The sequence below is a fragment of the Myripristis murdjan genome, chromosome 10, assembly GCF_902150065.1.
Source record: "Myripristis murdjan chromosome 10, fMyrMur1.1, whole genome shotgun sequence".
Classification (NCBI taxonomy): Eukaryota; Metazoa; Chordata; class Actinopteri; order Holocentriformes; family Holocentridae; genus Myripristis; species Myripristis murdjan.
Window position 1 is genome coordinate 21,065,982 of NC_043989.1, and position 13,285 is coordinate 21,079,266.

Sequence of the window (13,285 nt, forward strand, 5' to 3'; positions counted from 1 at the left end):
ACTTTGCAGTAACAGACAGCAGCTCTCTTTAGCACACACCTCATTTCTTCTTTCTCATTCTTGTGACAGTCACCTTATGTTTGTGTTGATTTATTAATTACTGGCTCAGTGTAAAATGGTTCATTCACACAATATAAAATTCAAAATATCACTATGTGGAGAATAGTGACCCATCTCACCATGAGAGACTCCCAGCAGCAGCATCAACAGTCCAACCACAGCCTCCATGTGTCCTCACTGTTCAGCCTCAGTTCAGCCACTCAGCCCTTTCAGATAAACTCCTCTGTTTCACACCATGCCCAACCCGCACATTTTACACTGACAGCACAGACAAGTCCTCTGTTTTTTTTTTTAATTGCTGTTGTCAAGAAGAAATTTTGAAATTTATTTGCAAAATTACGTCATAGATGGACAGAAGATAAAGGAAGTGTATCAGTCTCACTTCACTGTTCACAGACAACATGGCATGCTGCAAAATAGAAAAGAGGAAATGTGACAATTATGGCTTCATATATAATTATTAATGATCCCTCTCACGCACCGCACAGTAAACTTTCACACTCATGCAGACGTTATAGATAACTGAGAGCTACTAGAAACATTCCTAAGAAATCATTTGTTTCACATATATCAAAACAAAACTGGAAACTTTGTCAGAGTGCTGGGTTGTGTTGTAACCCGGGAATCCACCTTGTGGTGAAACATCCTCCTCCTCAATGCTCCATGCTGCCTTGGGCTGGTAATAGTCCAGTAATTTTAGGCCAAAATTGGGGTCAACCTAGGACAAATTGCAAGAGAAGCAAACTCAACTGATTTTGTATCCTCAGTTTGTCCTGAGTGAGGGAAAAAAAGTCCCAAGAAATCCCATTGGTGGAAAGTTTTGAAAATCACCTATTTATGACCACATATTACCAAAAAACACTGTTTTTAACACACAGGGGAAAGGGGTTCAAAATTTTACTTTCAGATATCACTATAAAAATTCACAAGATGATTACACACACAAAGACAAGAAAAAAAGTCTATTACAAGTTCTTTGAATTATTCTGTTTTCATATGCATATCACACATTATCTGATTTGATATGCGCTAATAAGGAATATGAGGAATAAATGCCAGAAGAGACATTTAAACAGTAAATTAAAAGGTTACTATATATATAGTAACCTTGGATTAAAAGGTTACTATATAACAGTGAATTAAAAGGTTACTATATATATAGTAACCTTTTAATCCACTGTTTAAATATCTGTTCTGGCATTTATTCCTCATATTCCTTATTAGCGCATATCAAATCAGATAATGTGTGATATGCATGTGTAAACAGAATAATTCAAAGAACTTGTAATTGACTTTTTTTCTTGTCTTTGTGTGTGTAATCAGCTTGTGAATTTTTATAGTGATATCTGAAAGTAAAATTTTGAACCCCTTTCCCGTGTGTTAAAAACAGTGTTTTTTGGTAATATGTGGTCATAAATAGGTGATTTTCAAAACTTTCCACCAATGGGATTCCTTGGGACTTTTTTTCCCTCACTCAGGACAAACTGAGGATACAAAATCAGTTGAGTTTGCTTCTCTTGCAATTTGTCCTAGGTTTTTTCATAAAATGACTGGACTATAATCCAGAATATTCTATTTGTACTTCTCCACCCTCTACCAATGGCATAGCACAATGGGTCCCAAAATACCTCATTTACCACATAAACAAATGTGTAAAAATCAGATTACACCAATATGATTAATTTTTGGAGGATGTTAAAAGTCCATTTGCATAATTTTCCTATTTGAATTGGAAGTTAAATCTGGCGGTGGCATTTGCAGGTAACTCTTGCACACTAGCTTTGTGCCAGGAAGAAATGATCATATAGCGATTTCATAACTGGTATATTTAAAATGGGCACTGGGACATGTTCTGTTTTATATTGGCATAATCCACTCAGTTGTTGTCATTTTGAGACCTGTTTTGCCATGCTAGGGAGGTCAATGGAGAGATATAACTACAGTATTCTGGATTAGCAGCTCATGGCAACACGGAGCCATTAATCAGGATATTCCAGCACCTTTTTCAACTAGGAAGTCAAACCCTGAACTTTTCATGACCTGTGACTTGCCAAAACCTGTGAAATTGCATTTTGTTTCCCTTTTCACAGTATGAGGAACTAACATTGAGGGGTAGCAGGTACCACATAAAAAATATTGCTCTTAATCTTTTTGCAGTCTTACTTCATTTTTTCCCCACTGTTTGGAAAAGGCTAAATGAAATGTCCAGCTCTCTCAAGCACATTCAATGCACAGCAAAAAAGTGCAGAAATGATTACAAATCATGAGCTAATTACATGAGTATTCCAGATTTGTAAACATATAATCATGCCATGGCTTTATTTGGCAGGGCAGGTCCCTGTAACTCATGTGCAGCACCCAGTGGCAGAGGGCTAGCAGCTCAAGCACATGACCTTAAATGGTAATAAATGCATCAGTAAATGGAATTAAGACTATTAATTCATAAGTAATAAGCACTTTATAACCAAGATCATTAATAGTTCAGATAGGAATGGCATTAATTCTTGATCATTTAATCATTAGCATATGCCTTAACCATTCATAACCATTCATACATTAGTTAAAGTATGAGCATATGCTTAATTCATGTACCATTATTGCAAATGTATTGATGACCCTCAGAATAAGTACTATAATACTACAACAACAAAAATTTAAATAAAACATTCAGTAAGTATTAAGCATACTTTATTTGTATGCCACTTGTTAAAACAGTTTACAGAGTGTTTAAAAACAAGCATTCAACTATAAAAAATAAAATGAAAATGAGTAAAAATACAAAGGCAGCACAAGTTAAAAAAAAAAAAAAAGCTAATCATAAATTGTAAAATCAAAGTGACATTAAAATATTGAGTTAAGCATAGTTTCAACGGGTGATTTAAAGACTTAAACTGATTCTGTTAACTCCAAAGGCGATTTAATGTTGTCAAGATAGTGGCAAAAGAAACATATGAATTATTATAAAATGACAACAATTACCAGATCATATCAAATCTAGAGTGTTAACTGCTTTACTGTAAACTAGTTCTACAAAATGACATATAAGCAGGTCAGAAGTCTGTGGGCCTACGCAGCCTCTGTTGATCTCCTCATCACTGGCCTGAGCCCTCTGTCTCCCCTGAAGATCTTCCACTGAAATCAATGTAGTTCACATCCTGGTCATCTTCATGGTCTGTGGAGGGGAGGAGTGGTAAAATACACACAATATACAACATGATAATTCATCAACTGGTAATAGCTGGTAATGGCAGGTAATACTGCAAAATTGTTTCTTGTTTTTATTTTTATCTAATTTATTAGGGTTAGTTTGCAGGAATTGATAAGTTGCTATGAAACATTCATTGTTATTAGAAATTCAGTTACTATGAAAATTTATTTACCTTGAACGGACAAATTTAGTTTTCGTATTTCTGTTTCCTCTCCTGATTCTGAATCAAAGACAATGAGGGTGTATTCAGCATCATCAGTCCAGCTGATGTGTCGTATCCGAAATGTTCCATTACTGGGAGTAAAAGAGGATCTGCTTTCTAATTTATTCTCCACAACCACATTCTTTCTCAAATTAAGAATTTGTGATCTTTCATTTTTGACCCATCGGTATATAAATCTGTCAGATGATGAAGTCATGAGGCGGAGAACCACGGTTCCTCCCAGAGCTGCGTAACACTGAGCTCCATCCTGTCTGCCATCACAGAAGGTTTCCACACCTGGAAATGTTGAAAAAAAGGATGAAAAACAAACTAAATGTAACACGATCTGTTCCACAATGTCTTACCATGGTTTACAACCCCAGCTGCAACTTCAGTGACCACAGGCTTTTAAAAAACAAAACTGCAGCAAAATGAGCATGACTTAGGTCAGGGTCTAAAAGGCCATGTTGTGCCAGTCTCCTTAGAAGTAGACTTCTTGTTAATTTTCTCTGCTTCAAGTCAAGAGCTCCAGTCCTTAAGTATCTTTTTGGTTGTGCCTTTATTTCTTCTGTGGGAGTGATGTCTGAATGGTCACAGCATTGTTAATACAGCACAGGTCGTCTGTACTGGGGAATGGACGGTATGATGTGACAGGAGGGTCTACAGGACACGATGGTGCCAGGCTCCTTACCCAGAGTGCTGCTCTCAGTGTGTTCAGCTGCTGTTGGTATCATAATACACTCAGGCTTATTGGTCTCAAGCAGCCACTGTGATATGTGTGTCCCATTGGTTCAGGCAGTGGTTATTAAACTTTTTTCAGTAATGTACCCCTTTGAAATATTTTTCCAGCCAAGTACCCCCTGACCAGCACAAAAAAACTGGTAGAAAAAAGGTCCACTCCAGCTCCCTCAGTGTCTGAAACTACAACCTGATACCTTCACTATTTTGTTGGCTCTGTTTTTGCTTCTTTTTCTCTTCTTTCTCCTACTTTTCATCTGTATCACTGCTGCGTTTCAACCACTAATCCAGATTCTGTAATTTTTTTTCTTTGCTTCCCGCTCATAGTGAAAAAACCTCCTCACTTCACGACCACGACAGCAGATTAAAACCGCAAACACACACATTTGACACCTTCAGGAAACCTGGTAGAGACTGAATATAAAAAGTGACTTAGCAAACGTACATTTACATTTTTTATTGAACTTATTATAGCTTAGGCTAATTATTTCAAGAATATTACATGCCTGATGTTTTTAAAAATTAACATAAAAAAAAAAGCCTCAGGCACCCCTTGCAAGACTACAAGGTATCCCTAGTGGTTCGCCTGCCCCCCTTTTGAGAACCACTGGGTTAAGGTGGGTGCAGTCAATGAAAACGAGGCCTGTGGCGTGTGTGTGTGTGTGTGTGTGTGTGTGTGTGTGTGTGTGGATTGATTCAACATGGTGGCTGTACAGCATTATTATAATCATCAGTGTCCTATTCATCAGAGTCACTGTTTTTCATGTTGTGGCTCACCTGCACACTGTGATATCATCTTGTTAGCAGCAGCACTGCTGACGTGATTGTTGACGGAGCAGACGAGGTGTCCAGACACGCCTGGTTTCAGAGTGATCTCCTTGTTGTCCTCATTAGCAGTGAGGAGCTGGACTGCAGTTTTTTTTTTTTTTTCTAATTTAATAAAATTATATGACTAACACTTCATTTTGAATTATATTAATCACCCATTATATTGGTGGTAATCTTATTTGGGGCACTGAGTTGCTGTTTGAGGTTTCCCATCAGCCCATTTGAGACCACATGACTTTGACTTTGTGCTGGAAATTGACAAGTGGCTATGTACGACTGGCAAATGTCACTTATTGTTATTGCTAATTTCTCCAAAAGTTTTTTAAAAAGTTATACTTTAATGATTTAAAAAAATATTTGCTTACCTTGAATGGACAACTTCAGTTTTAGCCTTTCTGTTTCCTTTCCATCTGAATCATAGACGCTCAGGGTGTATTCAGCATCGTCAGTCCTGCTGATGCTGCTTATCCTAAATGTTCCATTACTGGGAGTAAAGGAGGATCTGCTTTCTAATGTATTATACACAACCACATTTTTTTTCAAACGAAGAATTTGTGATGTTTCATTTTTGACCCATAGGTATGTAAATCTGTCCGATGCTGAAGTCATGAGTTGGAGAACCACGGTTCCTCCCAGAGCTGCGTAACATTGAGCTCCATCCTGTCTGCCATCACAGAAGGTTTCCACAGCTGGAAATGTTGAAAAACACGATGAAAAAGAAACTAAATATTACATTATAGTATGGATCACAACCTCTGTCTATTGTTTACAACACCAGCAGCAACATCATTGAGCACCGCAAGAAAGAGGGAGTTCACATAAATAGATGTACTGAATATGAAACAGTTCATTATGATATTTGGTTTGAGAGCAAAAACTTCTTATCAAGAAAAGGAAGCAGCACAGTCACAACCTTCATCATTATTATTATTTTTATTTTTATTGTTGTTGTTGATTCCTGCGCCATTTCTAACAAAATGATGAATAAATGAAGGTGATTCTCATTTCCAGCCTCAGAGGCTCATTCAGCTTCATTACACATCACCGAGGATGAAGTCAAGCTGTTCTGTCCTCATTCATTTATATGAATTACTGCTTCAACATTTGATCACACAATATCAAATTCAAAATATCACTATGTGGAGAATAGTGACCCATCTCACCATGAGAGACTCCCAGCAGCAGAATCAACAGTCCAACCACAGCCTCCATGTCTCCTCAGTGTTCAGCCTCAGTTCAGCCACTCAGCCCTTTCAGATAAACTCCTCTGTTTCACACCATGCCCAACCTGCACATTTTACACTGACAGCACAGACAAGTCTTCTGTTTTTTAGTCACTGTTGTCAAGTAGGAGTTTTCAAATTTATTTGGAAAATTACGTCATAAATGGACATAAGATAAGGGAAGTGTATCAGTCTCACTTCACTCTTCACAGACATGGCATGCTGCAAAATAGAAAGGAGGAAATGTGACAATTATGGCTTCATATATAATTATTAATGATCCCTCTCACGCACCGCACAGTAAACTTTCACACTCATGCAGACATTATAGATAACTGAGAGCTACTAGAAACATTCCTAAGAAATCATTTGTTTCACATATATCAAAACAAAACTGGGAACTTTGTCAGAGTGCTGGGTTGTGTAGTAACCCGGGAATCCACCTTGTGGTGAAACATCCTCCTCCTCATTGCTCCATGCTGCCTTGGGCTGGTAATCCAGAATACTCTCTTTGTATTTCTCCACCCTCTACCAATAGCATAGCACAATGGGTCCCAAAATACCTCATTTACCACATAAACAAACATGTACAAAGCAGATCACACCAATATAATCAGTTTTTGGAGGATGTTAAAAGGCCACTTGCATAATTTTCCTATTTGAATTGGAAGTTAAGGCAGCATCTACAGGTAATTCCTGCACACTAGCTTGAAGAAATTACCATATAGTGCTTTCACAAATGTAATTATACAAAAATCAGTACAGGGACATGATCTGTTTTATATTAGCATAAACCATTTTGTTGTTATTTTGAGACCTGATGATGGTGTTATTAAGTTGGTGCTTTAGGAATCAACACAGCAGCACTGCTAGCTCCTCATAAAAGTTCCTTGGACTCAGATTGGGGGATCACCTCTGACGCGAGGCCAAAATCAGGTTACAGGAACTTTACCTGAACCAGGTCATTGCCAATAGAAACAACTCCCCTGAAACAGCCTTCAGGGCACAACATGTCTTGTTTCATTCTTCCAAGCAAAAGGGGCTTTTACAGGGCAAGACACTGAATCCACATCACCTTCATTACTGCCAATTCTGATCTTTGATGATGAGCACCATGTGGAAAGGGGGAAAAGGGGGAAAATGAAAAAGAATATTCTGCAGTCATAAAAAAAAAGTGTGAGGTACTGTTTTAGATTTAGCTATAATAAAAATAAAAAGTGTGGGCATCCTATGCACATTCAAAAAGTGCCAAACTCATTACAAACCATTCACTAATGCATAATTATGCAAAAGCACCCCAAATTTGTAAATGAATATGACAGAGCGGTAAGTGGGAAACCAATTTTCCCACACTGAAAAATTCACTCAAGGACTAAATCCAAGTTAATGCACTTCTACCAGTCTGGATACTCAACAAATACACACACGTTTGTTCACCAAGGAAGACAGAGACATGATTCCAAAATTAACTTTTATTGATAACTTAGGGAAAGGTACTAAGCAAGAACTGGAAGTTAAGCCAAAAAATAAAGCCAGTTACAAAAGTACTATGGGTAAACAGAGAAAAAATGTTGTTATTAAAAAAAAAAAAAAAAAAAAAAAAAAAGTATTAATAAATCAGCTGGGCGGCACGGTGGTGCAGTGGTTAGCACTGTCGCCTCACAATAAGAAGGCCCTGGGTTCGATTCCCACCCGGGGTCCTTTCTGTGTGGAGTTTGCATGTTCTCCCCGTGTCTGCGTGGGTTTCCTCCGGGCACTCCGGTTTCCTCCCACCATCCAAAGACATGCAGGTTAGGTGAATTGGAGAAGCTAAATTGCCCCTAGGTGTGAGTGTGTGTGTGAATGTCAGTGTTTGTCTGTCTGCCCTGTGATGGACTGGCGACCTGTCCAGGGTGTTTCACTGCCTTCGCCCTATGAGCGCTGGGATAGGCTCCAGCAACCCCCCGCGACCCTAGTGAGGATAAGCGGTTTAGAAGATGAATGAATGAATGAATAATAAATCAGCTGCTTCATCTCTTGTAAAATATCCTACAATTATCAGATACTACTCAAAAACAATATGGTGCTGACCCCACCAGGTGGCACTCTGCACTACTACAAAACACTACAGCACAATCAGCCATCAAGCAGAGACACAACACAGAAAACTGGCACACAAAAACACTGTGGAGCTTCAGGCCGCCATGACAGGATGATATACCTGCCTACAGTTCAGGGACAGGTCAGGAGTGCGATTCCTCCTGCGCTGTGTTCAAGAGGACAGCGTTCCCTGTCACACATATAATCATGTCTTGACTTTATTTGGCAGAGCACGTCCCTGTAACTCAGTAGGGGGATGTGCAGCACCCAGTGGCAGAGGGCTAGCAGCTCAAGCACATGACCTTAAATGCTAATAAATACATCATTTAATGGATTTAATGAGAACTGGCAGCTCATGAGAAATAAGCACTTTAGAACAAAAATTATTAGTTCAAATAGGAATGTCATTAATTCTTGATCTTTTAATCCTTAGAAAATGCACATCAGTGGAATTAGGAACATATGCTTAATTTATGTGTTATTGTTGTAAAGTGTTACCAAATGTATTGATGACACTCATGATAAGTATTGCTTACTGTTCAATACATCTGACCTAAAATGCACTACTACTAGTATGACAACACAAAGTGAAAATAACATAAAACTGTCAGTAATTACAAACATGTACTTGATTTGCACAAAATACGTTTACAGAGTGCTTTAAAAACAAGCTTTGTAAGATAAAAAAAAAGAGTAATGATAAAATTGAGAATAAAAATGAGTAAAAATACAGAGTCACTAAAAGGTTAAAAAGGCTAATCATAAATGGTTAAAAACAAAATAATATTAAAATATTGAGTTAAGTAGCCTATACTTTAAAGAGGTGATATAACGGCTTACACTGATTCTGTTAACTCAACAGGCAGTTTAATGTTAGCAAAACGCCAGAGGAGTGTGAAATATGATGAAATAACAACAACAATAATAACAACAACAGTACACTCCCAAATAGCAATATCTGGGAGCACACCTTTGAATTTAGGCAAACATCTTAATGTGTAAGCAGGTCAGAAGTCTGTGTGCCTACACAGCCTCTGTAAACACTGAAGAGTTGATCTCCTCATCACCGACATGAGCCCTCTGTCTCCCCTGAAGATCTGCCATCCTGATATTTATGTAGTTCACATCCTGGTCATCTTCACTGTCTGTGGAGGGGAGGGAGGGATATCAGTCAGTGACCAGATACACTGGATTATTGTAAGTTTGACATGATTACAGATGCCCAGTGATGACCAGTGAATTCATGTGTTCAATATCAATTCTCAAAGCACTGTGAATGCAGTGATGAGCAAAAGCTTTATTTTGGACCTTGGCCTTTCTTGTTTGTCTTTGTCGTCGGAGCACAGTGGACTCTCACCACGAGGACCAACAGAAATAACATCACTGCCAAAGAAGCAGCTATGCGCAGGATAATCCCTGTTCCTGTGACAAGACACAGATGATCAGTGATCACATGTTAAGTTAGTGTGTAACTGTGTGGTTTCCAGGAGATGAAGGACATGAAGAAGATGACATCGATGAAATCACTGCAGCAAAATGAGCATGACTTAGTGGAGGGTCTAAAGGGCCCAGTGGTGCCAGTCTCCTTAGAAGTAGACTTGTTGTTAATTTTCTCTGCTTTAACTCAAGAGCTCCAGTCCTTAAGTATCTTTTTGGTTGTGCCTTTACTTCCTCTGTGGAGTGATGTCTGAATGGTCACAGCATTGTTAATACAGCACAGGTCGTCTGTACTGGGGAATGGAGGGTATGATGTGACAGGAGGGTCTACAGGACACGATGGTGCCAGGCTCCTTACCCAGAGTGCTGATCTCAGTGGGTTCAGCTGTTGTTGTTGTTGTTGCTGGCGTCGTAATACACTCATGTGTATCGTTCTCAAGCAGCCACTGTGATATGTGTGTCCCATTGGTTAGGGTGCAGTTAATGAAAATGACTCCTGTAAGAGAGCATAGCAAAAGTGTGTGTGTGTGTGTGTGTGTGTGTGTGTGTGTATGTGTGGACTGATTCAACATGGCAGCTGTACAGCGTTTGCAGCATTATTATAATCATCAGTCTCCTATTCATCAGAGTCACTGTTTTTCATGTTGTGGCTCACCTGCACACTGTGATATCATCTTGTTTGCAGCGGCACTACTGACGTGATTGTTGACGGAGCAGACGAGCTGTCCTGACACGCCTGGTTTCAGAGTGATCTCCTTGTTGTCCTCATTAGCAGAGAGGAGCTGGCTGTCCATCAGTGTGTGTCCATCCAGAGTCCAGCTGTACTGAGGACTGTCGCCCTCCTCAGAGGAGCAGGACACCCTCACCTCTCCCTGGGACAGACACTCAGAGGCCAGCAGGGGAGACGATACTGGGGCTGAGGGACACACACTCACATCACTTTGCACATGGACACAGTCTTTGCAGTGCAGCTTCTTTGAGTCATGAGGTGCAAGTCATTATGTGGAAGTGTGTTTTTGTCATGACACTGGTGTCTTTGTACTGTTTCATATTCTTCGAATGGTAAAATACACAAAATATATAAAATGGTAATTTGTCAACTACTACAATACTGCAGACTTAGTTTTTAGTAAAATATTTAGTAAAATTATATGACTAACACTTTATTTTGAATTATATTAATCACACATAATATTGTTTATAGTTTTATTTGGGACACTTGAGTTGCTGTTTGAGTTCTCCCATCAGCCCATCTGAGACAGCGTGACTTTGACTTTGTGCTGTTGATAGTCGACAAGCGGCTATGAAAGACTGGAAAATGTAAACTATTGTCGGTACAAATTTCTCCAACAGTTTTAAAGAAATATAATCTAAATATTTAAAAAAAAAAAATATTTGCTTACCTTGAATGGACATCTTTAGTTTTCGTTTTTCTGTCTGCATTCCTGAGTCTGAATCAAAGACCTTAAAGGTGTATTCAGCATCGTCAGTCCTGCTGATGTTGCTGATCCTAAATGTTCCATTACTGGGAGTAAAGGAGGATCTGCTTTCTAATTTATTTTCCACAACCACATTCTTTTTCAAATAAAGAATTTCTAATGTTTCACTTTTGACCCATTGGTATCTAAATCTGTGTGATGCTGAAGTCATGAGTTGGAGAACCACGGTTCCTCCCAGAGCTGCGTAACACTGAGCTCCATCCTGTCTGCCATCACAGAAGGTTTCCACAGCTGGAAATGCTGAAAAACACGATGAAAAAAAAAAGAAATATCACAACATAATATGCATCACAACCTCTGTCTATTGTTTACAACACCAGCAGCAACACCATTGAGCAGTGCAACAAAGAAGGCATTTACATTTGTAGATGTACTGAATATGAAACAGTTCATTATCATAGTAGAAGAAGGGGTTCCGCCCCAGTGTGGTCACTTTAATATCATTTATTGGTTAAAAGTTTGGCAACACATTTCACCGCATGGGCTTCATCAGGCATTACAGTCAGTCCAAATCAGCTGGTTTATATAGGCTGCTTCTGTAATCAGTGAAATCAGCACCAGCTGGCAAGGGGCTAGTGGGAGACAATAAGCATCAATACGTACGCATTATGAATTTGATCTCATGATTTCAAGATGTCAGCATATCACAGGGCTCCATCAATACAAATATCAAGCTGAACAACAAAACATTTACAAAGCACTTCATAAATCTCCCTTCTTCCAGCAAAAAGTTCTTATCAACAAAAGCAAGCAGCACAGTCACAACCTTTATTATCATTATTATCATTATTGTTGTTGTTTTTGTCATTGATTTCTCTACCATTACTAACGAATTGATGAATGAATGAAGGTGATTCTCATTTCCAGCCTCAGAAGCTTTTTCAGCTTCAACACACATCACCGAGGATGAAGTGAAACTGTTCTCTTCTCATTAGTTCTCATTTATATGAATTACTACTTCAACATCTGATCACGCAATGTAAAATTCAAAATATCACTATGTAGAGAATAGTGACTCATCTCACCATGAGAGACTCCCAGCAGCAGCATCAACAGTCCAACCACAGCCTCCATGTGTCCTCAGTGTTCAGCCTCAGTTCAGCCACTCAGCCCTTTCAGATAAACTCCTCTGTTTCACACCATGCCCAACCTGCACATTTTACACTGACAGCACTGACAAGTCCTCTGTTTTTTAGTCACTGTTCCTGAGAATGAGTTTTGAATTCTTGAACCACGGTAAATGATATGGTAGCTGGACAGAAGATCACGGAAGTGAATCAGGTTCTCTTCACTGCTCACAGACAACTTGGCAAGCTGCTTGTGTGTGTGAAATAAACTGAACGGAGGAGAAGTGACAATCTTCCTCCAGATATCGTATCAACAAAGCAGTACTGTGAATTTGAACTTTTACCCACAGGAAAATGGGTTACTGAGTAATACTGGGAATTTTTATAAGAAATCATTTGTCATTTACAGTTTTTTGTTTGTTTGTTTGTTTTGCACAGTTTAGGTAAATCAATGATGTACAACTTCTAAAGAAGAGGAAAGCAGTGTGTGAGGTCTAGGGATGGGTAGGACTACTTGAGTACTCATTGTTGACGTCAGTATTTGAGTAACGCCTTACTATTCGAGCACCTGCACAGTGTGTTGGTTTTGGCTGCAGCTCATTTGGCATCATATGCACCATGTCAGCTGCAACCAGGAAGAGTGATGTCTGGAAATACTTTGACAAAAAGGACGATGATAACATGCAGTGCAAGATATTCTTGTATATCACCTAAATACCAGCTTGATGCTTAACCAAATGCACTTAAAGCACAAGGAGAAAACAGCAAAGACGGCTAACTGCTGTTAGCACACACCGATGTGATGATACCAGAGCGGAGAAGATTAGATTTATTTGAACGCTTTGTTGTTGATTGACAGTTACATGTTAAGCAACACAGAACAGAAGTCCATACCACTGTGACGTCTGGCAGCTGAATGTCACAACAATGTGATTGACAGACCT

General features: G+C 39.0%; 1 protein-coding gene across 3 annotated transcripts in view; it reads right to left on the reverse strand.

Moving 5' to 3' along the window:
• LOC115366495 (hepatocyte cell adhesion molecule-like) overlaps positions 1-12,376 on the reverse strand; it is a 40,918-nt gene extending 28,542 nt beyond the window's left edge. Inside the window, exons 1-5 of one of the 3 annotated variants that reach the window (XM_030061977.1) lie at positions 12,300-12,376; positions 11,179-11,505; positions 10,431-10,691; positions 9,647-9,760; positions 8,368-9,483 (exon numbers count right to left, since the gene is read on the reverse strand). In XM_030061977.1, the coding sequence (XP_029917837.1) occupies positions 9,362-9,483; positions 9,647-9,760; positions 10,431-10,691; positions 11,179-11,505; positions 12,300-12,348 (873 nt within the window). In that variant the 5' untranslated portion in view covers positions 12,349-12,376 and the 3' untranslated portion in view covers positions 8,368-9,361. Of the gene's footprint in view, positions 1-8,367; positions 9,484-9,646; positions 9,761-10,133; positions 10,272-10,430; positions 10,692-11,178; positions 11,515-12,299 lie in introns of those variants that run through there. The other 2 variants (XM_030061975.1, XM_030061976.1) reach the window with 2 other exon arrangements.
• Positions 12,377-13,285: the final 909 nt, after the last annotated feature.